Source organism: Amborella trichopoda, chromosome 9 (genome assembly GCF_054954075.1).
Source record: "Amborella trichopoda isolate Santa Cruz 75 chromosome 9, AtrichopodaSantaCruz75HAP2 v2.0, whole genome shotgun sequence".
In the NCBI taxonomy this organism is placed as follows: Eukaryota; Viridiplantae; Streptophyta; class Magnoliopsida; order Amborellales; family Amborellaceae; genus Amborella; species Amborella trichopoda.
The window spans coordinates 13,164,947-13,187,411 of record NC_142344.1 but is presented as its reverse complement, the minus strand read 5'-3'; the positions used below and the strand labels follow the sequence as shown (position 1 = coordinate 13,187,411).

Here is a 22,465-nt window from a genome sequence, read left to right as displayed (position 1 = left end):
AAATTCCCTAGAAATCTACATCAATTAGAGTTGATTAGCAAATCATGTTAGGGCTTGCGGTGCATAAGTCACGAAATGTGCACCGCAGGTACGGCATGGCCAACTGTCAACTTTTGATTAGCTAATATAATCTACCCTCTAATTTATCACGTTTTCAATCCACCAAAGGGGTCGGCTCTCTAATGAAGCCTTAAACCCTAAACTGACCTAGGTCCTAAACCCTAATCCTAGTTTTTTAGAAATCCTAAGTATTAATTCATCATGAGAGCCCAAAACCCTAGATTTCTTGGAAACCATGATCACCCAATTAATAAGAAAATTCATTCATTCATCAAGCCCATAATGTCTCAAACCTGGTTTTTTAGAGCTTCTTCAACTTAATTCATTTAGAATCAAGATAAGTCATCCATCTCATAAGAGAAAGGGATTCAATCATTCAGAAAAGCTCTGATCAAGGCTCCTATTCCGAATGTTGAGTCAAAAGGCCCCAGCTATATGCAAGTCCATTATTTTTTGTCCATCTTTAATTTCATAACATTTTTCTTTAGTTTTTAGTAATTTTTACTTCATGTGTTGATCTAGTTATTTCTCGACTTTGATACAATTACAGTCAGCGCTGCTGACGATCCAATGAGGGTTTGATCGCTTTAGTGAGATCAAATCACATTTGGGTTGAAATTTTACATGACTCCTTATACTTTTAATTAGCTGCATATAAAACAAGTTTTGGCTAGATCTGACATTAGATCGAGCTTGGATTCATCTAGAGATAGTATGGTGTGCTCCCTATGGGAATTCATCTCTTATAATATTACAAGATGGTTAGTTCTCCAATCTCTTCTTGTATTTCGGACTTGGGGCGAAGGCAATCCTCCTCATTATCATCCTAGGATGCCTAACCATAGAGATCTCAATAAGTTTCGTGCTCGACTTGATCTTTAGTTGATGAACTCTTGGGCCGGGCCTTCCCATGCCCCAAAGTCATATTGGGTGATCTTTCAACTTGAGTGGAATTCTCAGCTTGTTGATTACGACTTCATTAATTTGACCACTAGGGGAAGCTTCATCATGGTAATACTATTGTTGGGACTAGTGGTTGATTTCAACAGATCAAGCCATGTTCTTTGCACATTTACAAAAATGAGACTCTCTATAAATAGAGTGGAAAGTGAAGAGCATACGACCTTTACTAAAATAAGGATTTATGCTCTAGGTTGGTGTTCTCGTTAATGATGCTGATTTTTGTAGGATAAGTGATTGTAGACTTGGTGACATGTAATACGGTATTTCGAAACTGTTCAACAATTTTGGGGAGTGATTCACTGTAATTTTACTTCATTGAGGTGAACTATCCCATCTAGATGGGTTGAGGCTTGCTACTATGGCAATGTAATTCAAATCTTCAGGACCTTTCATCTGGAGTAGCATGCGGGTTGCCCCTCATAACTTCATGATACCATATCAAGGGGCCTTTCAATAAGGTATATCAGAACATCGCCTTAAGGTGATTGGGTATCATGCAAGGCTATTACCGAAAATAGGTAAGTGATGCTATGAGATTCTTGGTCAACCTTCCCAAAGAACTTGTTTCTAAAATTTGGCCTAACAAATTCCATTTGTAGATCTTCAATATTTATGAGGGTTTCTTAGATTAAGGCTTTAAGAATTGAGAAATCACAATTTCTCATTCTTTTCACTAGTTGAATTACATGCGTTGCACGACCTTCTCATATATATGAACTAACTGTATTATATTATTATTAGTATTATTACCATTATTATTATTATTATTATTATTATTATTATTATTATTATTATTATTATTATTATTATTATTGTTATTAATCTCCTGTAACATAATGAACTTATGAATGATGAATAATTAACAATAACTTTGTACCATAACTCTAATGATGACATACTTTGTAAGTATTAAATGAAAATAAGCAGTACCATAACAAACGACTTTGTTATAGTGAACATCATATTCTTAATAAGTTGTATGCTGTCTTTTGTCAAAACCATATTATACGCATTTCCCAATAATATTATTTTGTAATGCTAATTAAGTTATTCTATATTCTGGTTTTTCCTTTAGTGCAGACACGGAGAGGTTGAAGTCACTATTATATATAATTCCTTCGATTTCTACTCCCTATAAGTAATTGAGTATGCAAATTGCCAAAAGAAATTAGTTATGAATTCACCACTATAATATAGTATAAAAAAATATAATATAGTATAAAAAAACATGAGCATTTATTTCATGTGGATTACCTCTTTGTCTATAAATAGCAGTTTCATGTGTCTTTGTTCAGATCCATCATCAAGTTCTTTTGTTTCTGTCCTTAAAAGTAACAATCTGGCCTTTACGTGATCACGTTTGTTATACTCAAAGACCTGGCTGAATAGTATCTCTCGATCTTCCATCATATAATATGAATGAGATAACTTTTTCATATATATATATATATATATATATATATATATATATATATATAAAATAAAACAATTGAATTATTTTGAGCTCCTTGTAAGATACCTTTTTACTAGGAATCTATGAATTGTTATAAAATTCTTCATATACGATATTCTTTGTGAAATTTCCCTTTTGCCCATGCAATAAATATTCTTTTATGCACACTTTTGTGTTTTCTTTTGTTATACCCCTAGACCATGCAATATATTGTTGGCCATGGGCAAAGACATAATCCTCCAAATAAATTCCAACCGAGGGGATTGTTTGTCCTTGCGCTTTGTTAATTATCATGGCAAATGCAAGACGAATTGGGAATTATTTTCTCTTGAACTTTATTGGGATAGTAGAATCTTTTGATGGAAGTATCAGTATTTCTGGGAGGAATGCAAAATTTCATGTGTGCTTGCCATCAATTATCTCAGCTTCAATTGCATTTGAGTGAATACCCTACACAATAATTTTTCTCTATTACAGAGACTGTCTTTTGGGTTCAAGTTTCTCAATAACATAATCTGTGTACCAACTTTTAACCTTAACATGTGAGGAGGGAAACCGCTAGGTATTAGGGTATTAAAAAATTCCTTGGGATATAAATTGTGAATATCTTCACGAACAATATCGAAGCTGCAATAGGTATGTTCCTCTCCTAGAAAGATTGATACCACATCATTCAATTGATTATTTCTGCTTTGGTATTTTGACCATCTCTTCTGATATTCTTATGAAATCTTCAAATGTTGTTTCTGCAATGCAAACTCCAATACTGAGTAGGAAAGAAGCAAATGAGGGATCAACTCTTGCTCTCAGATTTTGGTTTAGCTATATTTTAATGACATGGGGCCATAAATAGGAACTTCTTAATGAATTCTCTACAATTTCTACTCTTGTTCCAAGGGGTACTACAGGCAGGATTTGTCGAAAGTCTCCACTAAGGACCATTAGTTTTCCCTCAAATGGTAATGGTGATGACATGATATCTTAGAAGGTTTTATCCACCGCTTTGAAAGCATACTTTGTCATCTTGGGTCCTTCATCCCATATTATAATTCTAGTATTATTTATTATGTTAGCAAGTTTGTTTTGCTTCATTATATTACATATAGACCTTTGTGTAGGAATTAGACGGATTTTGAACATGGAATGGGATGTTCTTCCATAAGGTAGGTTCGTTGTTGCTATTCTTGCGGAGGCTGTAGGCTAAGCTAATATATTGTTACTTCTCGCCATTGCCAATAGTGCACGATATATAAATGTCTTACATGTGCCACCAAGACCATCTATAAAGAAATTTTCATTTTTATTATGCAAGACAGAATCCATAATGGCATCAAAAGCCTTTTTCTGACCATTGTTTAATTGACTGATGATATGAAAATCAGGGTCATGTATATTTAGTATAGTATCTTCTTGCACAATTTGATAATCATAGTGTGAGTAATTAATATCTGGATTGTAAAAGGGCAAGTCGTAATCTTCAACACTTTTTTTGTTTGCATTGCAATAGATGTTCCAACTCCTTTAGAAGTCGGTTCTCAAGGCACGATGTTGTGCAACAATTGAAGTCTTTTGTCATCGGAATTAACTTATCCCAAAGTGCCCTAACACTATTAGGCTCCCAATACAACAAAATTGTCGTAAGTTGGATGGCATTTTGAATAAGCTATACTCGTCCAAGCAATTTTCAATGTCATTATCATTTTCTAACAATCCACGTAATTGTACAATTTCTTTGAAGGTCTTACAATAGTAGCTGCCAACACATAGTAGATCATTAAATGATGTTGGCCCTCGTATCGTTTAGCAACAACTACAAGTAGTATCTTTCTCTTTCATATGGGGATGCTGTAAAAATTCTACCTATGGAAAACTTTTGTTTTTTTGATATCCAAATTTGTTTTTAAGCACTCCATACATAATATTGTAGAAAATCTTAATACGTGTGATGGTTGATATGCCCTTTCACTTAAAAATTATTTGTCGCTTTTGTTTTGAGAACTTGTTTTATCATCTCTAGAAACAAACATAGTAAATTGGAATGCACCATTATATCATCGAATATTCTTTTGGAGTCGCCATGTAAGATAAAATGATTGTGTAAATAATTCATAAAGTTCATTCAAAGTATCTGGGTGAGTTAACTCAACTCCACCTCCTCCACAACAGAAAACAGGAGGTTCATATTGAAATTTGAGTGCATGACAATGTCGACAAATAATGGGAGGCTTGAGATGGCACCAATTGTCATTGTCAATAATACATGAGGTATCCTCAGAAGCTGATGGATATATTCCATTATCTACATCTATATGCAAATGATCTCTCTTTTCTTTGAGTGGTAAGGGATATTGTCATTGGAGAATTGGTTTGTCAATGGTGCATCTTAATTGAAAGCAAGATAATTAAGTTTTGAGGATTTTTTTCTCGAAAAAATATGTGAGCAAAATTTGTATGAAACAACAATGATTTTGAGTTTGTACCATTGTCATTGTCAATAATAGAGGCATCCTCAGAAAGTGATGGATATATTATATTAGCTATATCCATATGCAAAGGATCTCTTCTCTCCGAGTGCTCATGGATATTGTCATTGGAGAATTAGTTTAATGCTAAAGGAATAGTATTTAATGGTATAGAAATGTCTTGTGAAATATTAGTTTCCAATTTTAAGATTGTTCATATTGAACATGCTAATATGCCCTTTCGATCACTCTCAGATGGCCCTTTCGATCACTCTCAAATGAGCACGGGAACGTGAATCTCTGTGTTGATCTTTGTTCAACGAACTCTTACGAATTGAGTGGTTTCTAGGGTTACGACCCATTTCCTTTCATTACATAGTTACTACAATTTTTTAATATGTACTGTATACTAATTCAGTAAATCATACAACAAATAAGATAGGAGCAGATAAATATCGCACTACATAAAAATGAATATATGCTATTTGATTTCATGTAAGTACAACATGCATAATAATAATAAAAAAGAAAAAACACAAAAAGAAAAGCATATACGCATCAAGCCAATTCTATTGACTTTTGGTAGTTTTATGGGTGCATGCATGGACTATTACAAATTAAATAATTGGTTAGTGGTTTTATCAACCATTTTATTAAATATATTACGGCAAACAATGAGAAAATATAAAAATTCTTATTTTATTATTAGTAGTATTACTACTAGCATACGCCTTTAGAGAGCAAAGAAATGATCGTTTGAGAGCGAGGGCTTTAAAGAGAATAGCTTATTAGTGGTTGTCGGTCTTCTTGATTTCTGCAATTGAGAAGATGTTCAAAAACAAAATGAAATCATCAGGAAGCAATCATAAATATGAATAACAAATCGATGGACTATGGAAGGCACATAGATCTTCAAGCCAACAACATTTAAAAGTACACTTTAGTTTACAATAATTTTCACCCATATGTATATATTATATAATATCATATATATTTATATTGTTAATGTATACAATATTTATTATATTAAATATAATATATATAATAATCTTATATTATTATATATGATTTATATTTCTTATATTATAAGTAAATTCTGTTGAATCACTGAAAAATTAAAATGCCATAATTCTATATTTGCTGTGAGATTACTGCAGGGGTTAGAAACACTATATGTAACTACATGTAGCATCTATTACATGTTAATGGATGTTCCATACCTTTCTTCCGTACCTTTCTTCTATGGATTATGGAAAATCCCAATACAGAGTGTGCCACGAGGGCCATGGTTAATCCCTCAATTGTGAATTTAGTATTGTGATATTATCCTTGGGATGGAGATTACCTCCGCGATATTCATTCTCTATCTTGGAGAGCATCCGGATCAGTAATGTGACACTCCAGGAAAATATAAATACACTTTTGAATAGGAGTGTCGAGGACTCAGTTGTTGGATGGGTGGTTATTTGACGGTAAAAAATTGCACGTATTTGATGACTGTCTAAGCAGAAGAAAAGTATAACTTAACCAATATTTATGATACTTTTAAGGAATAGATATGAAGATTATGCAGAAAACAGATTCATGGTAAGCTACTTGGAGACCTTAAACGTCATATAATGACTACCGTGTAATGTTTCTTCTAGCGGCATTATAATTCACGTTATTGTTCCAATTTTATCGGATAAGAGCATCATAGTTTAACCATGAATGAGAAAGAAAAGTTATACAAAGGATAGACACATGATGCTCTTGAGGTTATTTTTCTTTTCTTTCTGAAATTGGGAATCGGTCATTTTTTATATTAACATTTAAGAATTTGAATTTTCTTAACGATTGGTATTTTTTATATTAACATTTAAGAATTTGACTTTTCTTAACGACTGGGTTTTGCTTGAACTTTCCAGGAACAACTCCTTTATATTCTTTTAATAAACTCTGATAACCACATGTGCATGTTCCATGCGTATACAGTAAAAAGAGTAATTTGACCCATGGCTCACTGGCCATACAACAAAGTACATGGAGATCAATACGAGTAAATGCTTCAACATGCCTAGAAGAGTACAAAATGTTGCCCAATCCCTGATAAAAGAAAAACATATATAACTTCACTAATGGAAAGTAGAAGATTATTCAGACTAACTGCTAAGTGTTGTAAAACTATACACACTAGTATACATTGAATTATTCCAAATTTGCAATTTCATGACAAAACAATTAGATGAGTATCTCAATTTATTCATGAACAAAATCCTAAGATTCTTTTATTCAAAATTTAACTACCAAAAACCAGAAGAATAACAGGAAGAGCATGCAATAACCATCAAAATTCCTAATATATACTTAACTCAACTTCTCACTTCAAATAGCCAAAAAATTGATTAAAAAACTAAAAAGCCATAACTTCCTTAGTTCAAATAACAAACTAAAAACTATAAATCAATAAATTTATGAAACTCATACATAAGCAGAAAAAGAAAATGAGAGAAAGAGAGGGAGAGGGAGACGAAGCATACATTGTTGCATGAAAAATAAAATATAGCATACCTATTTTGAAAGGTTGAGAGGGGCCATGAATCTAATAAAACATAGCTTGAGAGAGTTCTATTTATAAGACTTTTATACCTAATTAGGATAGAAGTCTGAACATAAAGTGGGATATGAAATCTCTCTCTCTTAGCATGAGAGATATTTTAGGTGAGGATATAGTAAGTATAGATTTTCTTAAAATATGCATGCATTTATCTATCTCTCTAATATGCTCTTTCTCTCTCTTATACATACGCTCTCTCTTCTCTCTCTAATATGCTCTCTTTTCTATTTTAGAAGATTGAGCTCTCTCTTCATCTCTTCCCTTTCTTCCTCTTCCCCTTCCTCTCTCTTGCACGTACTCTCCCTTGCTCCTCAAAATCTCTCCTAAAATCTCTCAATCTCTCTCTTGCATGTACTCTCTCTCTTTTTTAAAATCTTACATTATCTCTCTCTCTTGTGCATATTCTTTCAAATAAATCCTATTAAAATCTTGATTTCCTAAAATCTTGTATTATGAGATTCCATCTTTCTCTACTCTCATCTCTCAATTGGGACATATATAGATAATTATCTAGAGGTTACTTTTTTAAGAATTTCCAATTCCTAAAGAGTTTATGACTATCCATGTCTACAATGTCACGTAGACATACACGTCATAGGGATTATTAAAGAAAATTTTTCTATTTTGGATAAATATTAAAAATATCTAGAGGTCCTATATTTTAGGAATTTAAATTTTGGAATGCAAACCTCGAGAGATGTCACATAACTCCATCTAGAGTTTGCCTTCTATCTAGAGGTATCATTGTATCCCCTATAATTTATGCGTACTCCCTCACTCTCTTCCCTTTTTTTCTCTTCCCTTCTCTCTACTCTTAGAGTTAGGAACGTGTCCTATAGCCTCTATACAATTGGAGACCTTTTTTTTTTTTCGTGACACGTGTCCACCCCTTAACTCTTGTTTAATAATGTAGTATAGATAACATATTGAAGGTGTTCCATATTCACTTCCATGTTGGCTAATTCATTCATTGGAACTTAAGTGACTTGACTAGTAGCTAAATGGTTGCCTAACATGGAGTACTACATTTGAGTTTGGGATACAACACCCAACTGTATTTTTTTATAAACCAGTTGATTCAGTTTACTAGGTTGCCTTAAATATTGAACTTGTGGAGCCAATTGAGTCGAACAGACTAATTGAATTGGTTGTTGGAAGGTTTTTTGGTTGAACCATGTTGAGCCCACCATCTGGTGCTCAAATGGTAAAACCTTGGCTCGCTAAGTTTCACAAGAAATTTTGCAAGATACGGTGTCACTAACAGATGATTAGAAAGTTATATAAGTTAAACTTTATATAGTAAGAGTAAGGTGCACCTAAAAAACCCAATATAAATAATTATTTCGAAGCTAAAAAACGCTCCAACATATCATCTTGACATCGATACGTATAAATATGAAAGAAAAATGGATTTCAAGTTTTAAAAATAATGCACATCATCTTGTAACATATTACTTAGACCATCAATTTTCAAGATTTTTTAGTGCTCATAGATATGTTTAATTTAGACAATTTTTTGGAATTCAAAATTTCATAAATAGGGTTAGAAATACATTTTTAGGTTATTGTGAGTTTGTAACGTCAAAATTGCATCTTTTAGTAGAGTTTAAGGGTGCGCTTTACTTTGATTGTTTAATGTGGACACCTTATATAACCTCACTTAGTAAGTATTTTGGGTGAGAAAAGGATTTCTCAAAAAGAAATTCCCACCAAGTATTTTGGCTTTTTGGATGACAAACTTTTCGATAGTGGGCTTGTCATACCACTAAATGCTTTTGCTGATAAAAATTATAATTAAAATATCACTAGTTGGATTACGTATGTTGCAAGTAAGAATGAAATAAGCAATTACGTAAATAATCATGTAAATATGTGATAGAAAACGACAATGAAATATATAACACCAACGCAATAAAACAATGGCATTGTTGTCATTGTCTATGATGGAAATATATGCACTGTTTTTTAGGATCTTTTAAAATTTTATTTTGAAAAAAATAAGAAATTTGTCATAAACTATTTACAAACTTTGAAATTTTTTATGGAAAACAACATCAAGTATTTTTATGAACTACACATTATTTTTAAAATACATAGTATATTATAGTTATTTCTTTTAATAGTTAAGAAAACATAATTTATTTTGATATTTTAAAATATTAAATTCATCACACTTTACTTTTTTGTAGGTTGCAATTAAATGACGCGATCATGAAATTATGGCATTCATGGATGGTTAGTATGAAAATCAATATTTAATAACTTTTTATAAATCTTAGATTAAGGAAACAGTAATCATAAGTGAATTTAAAGTTTATGCTATTAAAATGAATGAAAAAATAGCAATAAATCGAATTTATAATATAAAAAAGAAAAGAAAATAAGATATTTTAAAATGTTTCAAGTTTTAAAATAGGTGAATATTATATTCTACTATGGAATCTCTCTCTCTTCCTCTCTCTCCAATCAACTTCCTTTCCCTCTTCAAATACACTAAGTGTTAATTGACTAATACTAATTTCCATGTTCAGATCAACTTGATTTCATTTCAAAATTCCAATAGTTTGAGAGCACATGCATTAGATGTTTTTATAAAATTCTGAAAACTTAGAACTACAAATACCCTGTTTAATTTGAATGTCTCCAGACAACTAGATATTTGAACTAAATATTATATGAATTAAATGCTTGACAATTTTCATTGTTTTTTAAGTTTATTACCCAACACATCATACCTACTGGTATTTCACAGGCGCACACATACATGCAGATATATGCAAATTGATATATACATAGCATGTAAATATGCATATACTTTATGTCTGAGTTTGAATTGCTAGTTTCTCTGGTAACCATGTCTCATAGAACTTTAATGTCATAAGCATATGCATCATAAATAGAAAATTCTACCCAAAAGTCCTACATTAACCTAGACGCCAGTTCATCTTACGATCTGTCGTCCTCCAAGAAGATGCATATGCAAACAATACATATAGAAAAGTGCGATCAATAATGTAACTGTGCCGAAAATATATCATATAATTTTAAAAGGAAACCAAGAGCCACTAACTTTCGAGATAGTATATTGCAAATGATAACATATTAGTATTAGTCCTAAGGATCACTCACTTGCAAGGCATTTTTTAATTAACAATACCATATTGACATACAAAAATGGCATAAAAATAATATTCAATATTTTTATGGATCGGCCCCCATATTTTCTTTTTGTCTCTTTGGTTTGAATATTAGCTCTCAATATTTTTGGTAGCATGTATTGACTTGAAAGAATGATAAATAGAACTTCCATGGCTTAATATAGCTTTACTCTAGGAGTCCTAACCTTATTGTTTCTCCCACCATACTCCTTAATTCTGGTTTTATACAGCCTAACTCTAGTAGTCCTAACCTTATTGTTTCTCGCACCATAGAGTCCCTTCTTATTTTCTCATGAAAGGGTCCCGTTCTATTTTTAAGACACATGTCCACCTCTTAACTCTGATTTCATAATGTAGTATAGATAAATAAGATTTCCTGTATAGAAAAAATATTCAGTTTCCAAGACGTGCAAATCTCTTCCCTTCCTTTTTTTTATCTCATCTGCGCATAAGCTTTCAAAAAAAATATCTGATCTCTCCTAAAATAATAAGATTTCTTATATCGAGAAAATATTCAGTTGTCAAAAAAATATCTGATCTCTCCTAAAATAAGATTTCCTGTATAAAGAAAATATTCAGTTTCCAAGACGTGCAAACCTCTCCCCTTCCCTTTTTTTCTCTCATCTACACATAAGCTTTCAAAAACACATCTCATCTCTCCTAAATAAGATCAAATCTCTCCCCTTCCCTTTTTTTTCTCTCGACTACACAAGCTTTTAAAAAAATATCGCATCTCTTCTAAAATAAGATCAAATCTCAAGATTCTGTATACCCATATATATCTTTTATTTTCAAGTCCCTATCTGCACACGCATTCTCTTTCTCCACCTTTTTCTCTCTCTCTCTCTCCTATACATAAGTTTTCATAAAAATATCTCATCTCCCCTAAAATATCTCATACATTAATCTCTCAATCTCAATATTTTATATATCCATATATGTCTTTTATTTTCGAGTTTCTATCTCTACATACATTTTCTCTCTCCACCTTTCCCTATCTCTCTCCCCTACCTATGAGCTTCCATAAAAATCTTTCATTTCTCATGCACTCTCTCTTCAGATCTCTTTCTCCCTTCTTTTTCTATTCATCTCCACCCAACTCCCTCCCTTAACTCTAGCTTATTATACTCTAACTCTAGGACTCATAACCTTATTGTTTCTCTGATCATAAGGTATTTTTTTATTTTTACGATACGTGTCCATCCCTTAACTCTAGCTTAATAATGTAGTATGGATCCGTTTTTTTATGCGGCCAAGCCTGCATATGTAGAAATGCAAGTCTATTAATAATCTATTTTTTAGATGGATTTTGGGACTTAATTTTTAAGGACATGTAATCTCTTACGTGGAGATCATGAATACTAAATAAATTTTAAAAACTTTGAATAATAATTATAGTAGAAAAATATATGGAAAAATAAATAAATTTTTAAAAATAAAAATAATAACTATAGTAAAAAAAAGCAATTTTTTGGATGGATTTTGGGACTTAATTTTTAAAGACATGTAATCTCTAACATGGAGATCCTGAATATGAAAACTAAATAAATTTTAAAAACTTTAAATAATAACTATAGTAAAAATATATATAAAAAAATAAATAAATTTAAAAAATTAAAAATAAAAACTATAGTGAAAAAACATTTGGACCGCTTGTTTCCATGGTTTGTAGATGCTATGCTTCCGGACTCTCTCTCTCAAAGTGTAACCACTGCAGCCATCTGAACATCGGATATAACGGGGACAATGCTAAGAACGACAACGAACGAACGAACGAACGAAATTTCGTGGAAATGGAGCGAATTTATTTATTTCTTTACTCTCGCACTGCAGCACTATCGGAGCCACTTTGTTTGGACTTTTCAAAGACGGTGCGCGTTGGATGGTCGTTTTAAGCTGTGTGCGCCACACCGCTCTAATTTCGTGGAAATGGAGCGAATTTATTTATTTCTTTACTCTCGCACCGCAGCACTATTGGAGCCACTTTGTTTGGACTTTTCAAAGACGGTGCGCGTTGAATGGTCGTTTTAAGCTGTGTGCGCCACACCGCTCTCCACGTCTCTCATTCTAATCCACCAACGACTTACTACGGCTAAAAATAAATTAAAAAATAACATAAAATAAGAAAACTATTGTGCTGCTTGGTTTGATGTCTGAACGGCCCTGAGCCTGTGTGTAGACCAAATCTTACCTTTTTTTTTTTTAAGTCAAGCTGACCAGGCCTAGCCGGGCTGCCGTGAGGTTTGCGTAAGGTGTCCATCTTATATTATTGAGGTAAGGTACACCTCAAAACTATCTTGAAAATGCATTTCGGTGCCATAAAGCCTTGGTGATATGAAAATCTACCGTTGCTCTCAATTATGAAATTGAAAATTTCAAAAATAGTGGCTTACAAGCAAATCTATAAATAAATACTTAAAAATCTTGAAAATAGACTGTTGAAATAATATGTTAAAAAATAAAAAACTTTTAATACTAGAAGTCTCAATTTTTTCTCTTTTTTTTATGAATCTTGTGATTTAGATGAATGATGGAATTGAGAGTTTTCAGCATAGAAATAACCTTTTCTAACCGTTTTTAAATTGCACAATATAAGATTGACACTTTTTTTTTTTTGGTGAGTAAGATTGACACCTTATATAAACTTTTTTTTTTTTTTTTTTTTTTTTTTAAAAAAAATTAATTTAAAGAATGATCCTTTTTTTTTTCTTTTGCCTTGTCTCTCTACTATTGACCACGTCCACGTACAATTCCAGATAACGTTTCTCTCTCTTCTCCCACTTGCTCTCTCTCGCGCATTTACACCACACGTTTCTCTGTCCACCTATTCTACGCAATTATCGCTCCCCTCTTATATTAGTTCTTCACTGTTGACCGCACTGAACTCTTTAAAGGAAATAACGTACTTTGAACGCGCTCACGCTATATTTCTTTTAGTGTAAAACGCGCATCTCCTATATAAACGAAGACAAAAAATCCTTTTAACATTAGGGTTTGGTTTCAGAACGTTTCTGCAGCTCAAGTCTAAAACCAGTTTCTCTGTTTATCCAGGTATGCTTCCTTTTTATGTTACCATCTCTTTTTTTCCTGTTTGTTTCCATTTCATTTGATATGAATCGACGGATTTATTACTGAAAATTTTGCAATAAATTTTGGCTTTCTAGTGATCTAGGGGTTTCCATTTCATTTGATATGAATCGATGGATTTATTACTGAAAATTTTGCAATAAAACTCGGCTTTCTAGTGATCTAAGTTCATAAAAATGGGTGATTTGAGGTTTATGTGTTTTATCTATCCTGATATCCGTATACTTCGTCTTTTCATGTTTTATGTCTATGAAAGTGATGTTTTTGTGCCAGATCTGTGGAATTATGAATAATTTCCACCCGATCTAGGTGTTTCTTTTCTTGCTGGTGATAAAGATCATATAAGGGTTTTAATTCCTATATTATTCTTTCATATCTGCACTCCTTAGGAGATCTACCATATTTGATAGGAACGATTTTTTCTTATGATTAATTGCTATGTTGTTGTTTGTGTGTTCATCAGATGAAATATTTGACTTGCAGCAATGAGCTTTAGGATATCTAGATGGGTTTTCTGTTTAAATTGATGACGATGCTCATACGATTTGACCTAAAACAATGAATCTTACATATTTTTAGTTATCAAAATTAAATTGATATGGATGCTCTCCGATCTTCTCCTGAATGATAAAGCATGCAGTGGATCTCATTTTTTGTCGAGTTAATTTGCGACTGAATATCTGACTTTCACAAAAGGGAAAAACCCCTCTTTTATTGAAATTCTAATTGAATATGTTTGAATCATGAAATTTGGGGTGGGATTTAGCAGATCCTTGGCCGAAAGTTTTATGAAACACTGTGAACTCAATAAATTTGGCCAAATTCCTCATGAGAATAGCGTCATAAATGCATCTAAGATTGGTAGACAACAAGTGTTACTGAAACCTGTTGTGATTTGGCCTAAAGGAAAACCAGTGCATATTGATCATCTGTTCATTATTTTATAGAGAGATTGATATCTTAATTTAGGATAAAATTCACCCTATATCTCAGAAGTGATGATTTTTCTTTTTTACCTGCTCAATGATCAATCTTGATTGTGTAAAATCAGGCTTTCTCTTCTTGCTAGTAATCGTGTTCTTATTTGACATCCAAGAATTATATCTTGTATGTAAATACTGTAAGATGGTTAATTTCATCCTTGTTTCTTATTACTTCTTGCATTGTGTTTAGATTTGACAATGAGTCGTCCCCATGATTGTCGCCGTCCCTTCTTTGCCTTCGGAAATCCCTTTAAAACGATGCTCCCCAAGCGATCTTCTCTCTCACCAAAACTTGCCCCCTTACTGAATTCCTTCGAGCAAAGCTTAGCCGAAAGAATAAAGAGATTAATCCCAAAGGAGAAGGGAGATGCCTTGACTCTTTCATGGATGAAATTGGCTATAGAATCTTTAGCTGAAACCCACACTGATGTGAAGACCCTCATTAACGACCTTCAATTCCCGGCATCTGAGTGGGATGATAAATGGATGGATGCATATTTGGAAGACAGCGGCAAGTTACTTGACATTAGCACGGCGTTGACATCTCAAATCTCTAAACTTGATCAGGGCATGCTTATGCTTAACTATAGCTTACATTTGTTAGATTTATCAGTTGGATTTCCTTCAACCGATAAGATGTTACGAGCCCGTGATTCCCTTCTTGAATGGATGTACCAAAGTGGTTCGAAAGCATTGAGGACTGCATCCCCGAGGAACTCGAAGCTTGAACATTGTTCTGGGTTATTACAGGGAATGGCTGGATCTCTATGTTCAACCAAGTTGAAATCATCTACAAAAGGGAAGGTTTTATTAAGAGCCCTGTATGGAGTTAAGGCCGAGACACTTTTTGTTTGCTGTGTTTTCACAGCTGCCCTCTCTGGCACGGCAGCACCTTTAATGGACCTTTGTGTTCCTGATGAGTTCTTGTGGTCTTCATCCTTCAATGACCTTAAAACAAGCATTAATGGTGACATTAGGAGATTGTACTCCGAAGGATCAGTTACCATTATTATTAAAGAAATGGAAGCAGTCGATGGCTGTGTCATCAACCTTAATGCCATGATTGAAAATGTGTCTCGTATTTCAGATGTTGGTGAGAAAGAAGCTACTTCTTTAGGGAAGTCGGTGAAAGAGTTGCGGGAAAGTGTGGACAAGCTTGTGCATGGTCTTGATCTTGTATCGAAGCAGTTGCATGGTTTCTTTCAGATTGTGCTCGGTGGGAGGGATGCTCTTCTTTGTAACTTGAGAGTGTCTGATTCCCAACATGAGCGGAACGAAGCTGACGTATTTGAAAGATGTCAGCAATGAAAATAAGACGGTTTGTAAAGTAGAGCGTGTGCGATTTGGTTGGTGATAGAACAATTTATAGGTTATAGTGTCTTCTTATGGGCTACGGTGTGAGTGTTGTGTGAGTTCTGGTAACCTTGAGGTTTGTTTCTCGGGAAGTATTTCATGTAAATATTGTATGTTAATTAAACTACTACTTTAAATTCTTTTATTTTCCCCTTTCTGTTCTTTTTCTACTAGAGAATGTCAAATTTATGCCTTCAACCGATTGTTTGTTGAACCGGTATTCCACGGCTTCAAATCCAGGCGGCGGTTTCCATAGGTATCCGGAAAAACAAAATAAAGAGGAAAATGAAACAAAAGAAGAAAAAATTGCATTGCATTTTCAAGTTTTCTTAGTTAAGAAACAAGGAAAACCACAAAATCATTCATTCTCATTTCTTTGTTTAACAATGGTTGAATATGTTTATATTTATATTTTTTATGGATCTAAGCACGGTTTTCTTACGAGGAAAATTGTGGGTGTTAGGGGATGCATTTCTACATTTGTGACCCCCCAAGGCATAAAAGGCATTGCTCTATCTTAAGTACGTATGCAATTTGGGTGGTCCTTTTAAAAAAACAAAAAAAGTTAGAACTAATGGTCTAATTTTTTTTTTCATGAAATCATCTTTTTTGTTTTTTGAAATTTTATTTTATTTTTACATATTCACGATCTACGTGTTAGAGATTGTGTATTCCTTAAAAATTATGTCCAAAATCCATCTCAAACATGGATTTTTAAGAGGGGAATCATTTCTACATATGAGTCCTAGGGCTCATAGAAAACATATCCTTAGAGACCTCCAATTTTTAAGCATTAAATTTTAGTCAATAGGGGTTTCCATTCATAAAATCAGAGCTCATAAAAGGCGATCTGGATCTAAATTGCTTGATGCATATTGTTGATTGGTGGGACCGATCCGATTTCAAATTATATATCGTGAAGTGGTTGGTTCTAAAAAATTGCCCAAAAGTAAGAATCCAGCATGAAAATTCCAAACATACACAAATTTGAAATTGCAAAGTAGTCGTAGTTTTGTGGAGGGCCTTCAAAAAAGGAGATTTTGAAATAATTGTGAAAGAAAATGGGGGAATCACAAAGGAAGGTATGGGGTTTCTCATCCATGATGCTTTTTCATTCAAAAATGATTTTCGGGTTATTGTAGATCAAAGAGAGAAAATTTGGCGCAAATTTGGAGATTTTGGTGGAGAACCTATAGAGAAACCAATTTCTTTGAACCGAGTTTGTCAGAACCGATTTCTTTGAAAGAGTTTCCCTATTCCGACAAAAACGGGCAGGTCTTGGAAAGCCGATCCGAGCGGGCGTCCCCATCGATTTCGATGCGGTTGGGGGGGTTTCAAGCCATATATTTTTAAAATTCTGATTCAAATTAAACTTCTTGTCACTTGTTCAATCCAGTGTTCGTAAAATAGAACCAGAACGGTTAACCAGACATAGGCCTGGAAGTAGTTTAACCAGCCTAACCGGTAAACTGGTCGTTTTAACCATTCTAACCGGACAAGTCCTGGACAGTCAAAAAAATGTTAAAAAATTATAAAAAAAATACAAAAAAATTTCTACTAAACTATGAAAAACATATAAATAATGGTTCAAACAAAACATATTCAAATGAAGTTGAAAATTAATGAAAAATAGATTTAAAACCATTTTATATTTTTTAATAGCTAAGTTAAATTTTTTTTAAAAAGGATGGAAAAATATAAAAGTGAGTATTAATGACCAACACAACCATGATGTAAATAATATTTAAAAATGCATCACAAATCAAATTTCTTATTTTTTAGAATTTATATATATATATGTTTCTTTTTCTTTTTAAAATATACCGATTGATCACCTTAACCGGCCAGATCGGACGATTTTGCAAACAATGGTTCAATCATTCACATTTTTCACGCATCTTCCCCTGGTTCAATCATTCACATTTTTCACGCATCTTCCCCTGGTTCAATCATTCACATTTTTCACGCATCTTCCCCTTGCCGACATTCACTGAATCGGGATGAAAAAGTAATCACTTTACTGCTTGTTTGCTCATGTCTGCGCTAGTTTGCCTAGTGAGTTTCGCAATAAAGTTGCATGAGGTGTCAACTTATACTATACAACTAAGGTGCACCAGGTTGTTCTGGTTCAGGAAATCCGTATGATGACAAAAAAATCTATTTTGACCCCTAATTATGAGATTAAATGTTCCAAATATAGTATAGATTAAGCAAAGCAATATGTAATTGAAAATCTTGAAAATGCATGATCTGGATAACATATTACAAGATGTATTATTTTTAGAATTTGAAATCCATTTTTTCTTTAACATCCATGTATCTCGAAGTTTAGATGATTAATTTAAGAGTTTTTTTTATATCGAAACAATATTTTTAGGTTGTTTTTTGAGACCTACTTATTTTGAGACCTCCAAAATGCATGTAAGGCCGACATCCAAGGAAGCGCTAACCTTGATCTTTGATTTCCTGTTCTTTCTTATGTATGATGCTATGGAATGAGCATGTAAGAGCCTGTTTGATATTCGGAAACTTTCATAAGTGGTCCTACTAACTCCTACTAATGTGTTTGGCTTCACCTCGTGGAAGCTCCAAAGTGGGAATGCGGCATTCCATGCAAGCCTTTTTAAGGTGAAATCTACCTGTTTTGTGGATGCCGGCCCTTCCATCATGAAGGATGGAAGGGGAAGCCTCCATATTTGTGTACCATCCAATGTAGAAAGCCAATATAGAACGTCAATAAAATTGACATCCAAAGATATCAGGGATAACTTCCACCCATTCACCAGAACTCTACAAATGGTAAACAATATTTTTGACATTTGAATGTTCCGGGCACTGATATCACCTCAATACTGTCCAATGCTCCAGTCATAATGCATATAAAAACCTAATTGCCAGCCGTTCAACAAAACGCAACAGGAAATTGAAATACAAATCAGCTAACAATATGGTTGCTAGAACCATGATGCAGCCTAAACCCCCAATATTACAACAGCCACTGTATATACCACCCCACCGAGAGATCCGAAGCACTTGACTATAATTAAAACATACCAAACAGAGCCCACTCAGAAGCCATAGGCCATGGTGCCCATTGGGCAAATAACCAATCGATATATACCTCCCCCACCTACAGCATCACCAGGATGCAAGGGTATCATCATATAATTAATAAAGAGAAACTCTAGGCTAGCCAACAAGAAGGTCCAAAGTTGGGTCCAGATAAATCAAACCACACTGCTAGACAACAAATTCGAAACAGTCCAATGTGTGCCACCGATTACTCTCCCAAAACCACTAGAAATAAATCCCGATGCCCATAACATAGATCTACTCTTGCAGAAGGCCAGAAGCAATCCAGTCAAAATAATTAGTTCCCATACATGTCAAAACATGCATCAATGATCTAATAAAAAATGTCATTGACAAAGTAATGCAACACAGCTTAGAAATCTCATGGAACATCAAACAATACCTGTGCGCCTTCATAAATATATCCCTATGGAGAATTCAGCAGGTCTCTCAAAACCACTACAGCTAAATCACATTGATAGAACTCAGCAGGTCTCCCAGAACCACTAGGAATAAGTCCCGATGGCCACAGAATGGATCTACAGACTTGCACGAGTGCAGATTCAATCCAGTCAAAATAACTCGTTCCCATACATATCAAAACATGTGGCAATGATCCAATAAAAGTTGTAACTGATAAAATAATGCAACACAAAGCACACAAGAAATCCAATAATCTCAAGGAACATCAAACAATGTTGTGCGCCTCCATTATTGCCTCCAATAAGACCATCACATGAAACCTAAGGGCACAAAATTTTCAGAACTGCGCCAATACTCGTGAAAGCAAGCCTCCCGGAAACAATATCAAATCATACCAACCCAAAAAAAATTTGATGAGGGTTATCCAATAATTCAAACCAATCAAACCCATGAACCAGGTTGATATCGAAAGCACGAACCAACTTTTGTTGTAGGAGCACGGCAGTATCCAGCAATGTTTCGTTCCCAAAATCAACCAAGAGGACCACCTATAATCACACTTCGCAAAGAATGCAGACATTGATCATTATCGCACCTAATGAAAGGTGGGACAAATATGGGGCATTTATTATCCCAAAACCCGACGACCATCTGTGAATCCATGGTTTGCAATAAGCACTTCAACCTGTTGCCTATCACGGAAGCAATGCCACACCTAGTGCTTGAACTCATCAAATCAGCTGCACATGAGAACGCCTTTCCAATTTGCTTTGTTCCCCTAAAATATTGAACAAATTGCCGAACTCCATCACCACATCTCAAGATAACCACCTTCTATCAGCATCAAGTTGATTGCAAATTACCAGGGAATTATCTTGAATCTTGGATTCTTCAAAAAAAAAAAAATTCTTGAATCTTGGAAACATGATCCAGCAAACTGAACAGAAATAATCCAATAGCATAACCATAAGAATTACATGGGCCAACAGAAGCAATGCAATAGCTTAGGCATTGGCGTCACAAAAGCCAACATCACCTATGGATACCATAATTACACTTCATTCGTCGGCACACAAGGGCACTCGATAAAATCAGGTCACAATGATCTGTAACCAACCACAAGAAAAACCCGACTTTTTTTTTTGTTTGAACAAAAGAACACCTCTTCAACAACTTCACTGAACAACATTGTTAAGAGAAATAAAGTCATAATGTAGCCCGAGCAGTGCAATGGAAATCCGCCAGCAATAGTTAAACTGCAAGGAAACACCAAAAAAAAAACCAGAGAAGGATTGAAAGGAGATAATAGGAAAATGAAAGGAGATAACAAGAAAATTGGGAGACACAATTACATCATAAAAGAGAAGGCCCTAGCATATTGTAACCAGGCCAAACATACAGAGATTCAATCATCTTACAGAGTTTAGATCAGCCTAGATCCTTAGAATGCACATTCTAGTAAGGACTCAAGTACACTCTGAAATAAATTTAAAAAGCATAAACAGGAACTTTATAAATTTGAGTAAGACTAAGAAACCGAAACAAACAAGAACACCCAAGAAAATTACAAAAAATTATAGTTTCCTTCAAAAAGACCCAAAAACTTACTATAATTACAAGACATAAAATCAATAGGTCTGTTAAAAAGATCACAGAAATTCAGAAATTAAAAACACATACGAAACCCTAAACTTACACAAAGGCAAGGCAATCGATGTTTCAGTTATCTTATCTTGCTCAAATGGATCACGAAAATGCAGAGTAATCCTTTGTCACCAGAAGAGTGAGCATCATGCTAGAGCAACTGAAACAAACAAACAGATAAGCCAAGACTCCATACATACAAGCGCAAGCAGGATATTGATGAGGTATCACCATTACTAAAGATTGGATATGATTCTGAACTTCAATAAAGACTATGCCACAATCTCAATTCATCTTCCAAAACTCTAGCAGATTCATTTCTCAATTCATGGATGGATACAACATACCATGGAGTGCTGGATCAAAGAGGCAACATCACACTATACATTGATTTACCAATATACAACGGCTGTTACGGGGCAAATCAGTCAAAAGAAAAACCTATATAAAAGGAACCGCCAGTACATAAATAAGAGAGGAACTGGACATCACCACTGTATCCCATCTCTTGCATCTCCAATTTCTGAAAAACCAATGCATATCCAGTATCCTATCTCTTGTATCTCCATTCTGAAAAACCAATGCATATCCAGTATCCCATCTCTTGCATCTCCATTCGGAAAAACCAATTCATATCCAGGTTGACTTTTCATCCTTGTCCCATCAAAATCTAGAGAGATCACAGCCTTGATCAACTACCCAAAGATAAATACAAGAAAGTAATAAATGAAACCCTCACTGAACAACCCAAACAACTGCAATTCACATAGGCCAGGGCAAGAGGCACAGATCGAACCGTATATCACTTTGTAAGAAATTCTAGTTAATAACCCTGCGCGCACATTCCCATTGCATTTGTGTTGGGACACCTTATCCATAGAAGAATTGTAATGAGATGAAGAGGATGAAGAGGGTGGAGTCTTAATTGTCCAGCGAACCATGTATTCAATCCCAATATTTAACACGGATAAGAAGTGGCTACGAAATAATATTTTTTGAACAATTTGTATATCAAGATACAAGTTATGTACCGTACTAATTGATAATAGAAGCAGTGAAAACATTGTATCTAAAGAGAAGGTGGCTAAACTTCAATTAAATGAACATATGCACCCACGCCCATACCACATCCAGTGGTTCAATAAAGGAGGTGAGGTACCAGTTCTTACTCGTTGTTTAATCTCTTTTTCCATTGGTGCGAATCAGAGTTT

General features: G+C 33.9%; 1 protein-coding gene and 1 long non-coding RNA gene across 3 annotated transcripts; one reads left to right on the top strand and one right to left on the bottom strand.

Annotated features, from left to right (window-relative positions):
• Positions 1-13,613: 13,613 nt before the first annotated feature.
• LOC18424375 (protein BPS1, chloroplastic) lies at positions 13,614-16,255 on the top strand. Its single transcript, XM_006828963.4, has 2 exons — positions 13,614-13,743; positions 14,953-16,255. The coding sequence occupies exon 2, from the start codon at positions 14,961-14,963 to the stop codon at positions 16,068-16,070; it is 1,110 nt and encodes a 369-aa protein (XP_006829026.1). The 5' UTR covers positions 13,614-13,743; positions 14,953-14,960; the 3' UTR covers positions 16,071-16,255.
• Positions 16,256-19,729: 3,474 nt separating this feature from the next.
• LOC105421801 (uncharacterized) lies at positions 19,730-21,768 on the bottom strand. Of its 2 annotated transcripts, XR_016040106.1 has the most exons (3): positions 21,602-21,768; positions 21,307-21,414; positions 19,730-20,866 (listed from the first exon to the last, which is right to left on the bottom strand). It is a non-coding gene; the product is annotated as an uncharacterized LOC105421801 (long non-coding RNA). The 2 variants fall into 2 exon arrangements; XR_967159.3 differs by lacking the exon at positions 21,602-21,768 and having other exon boundaries at positions 21,307-21,446.
• Between the last annotated feature and the right edge of the window lie 697 nt (positions 21,769-22,465).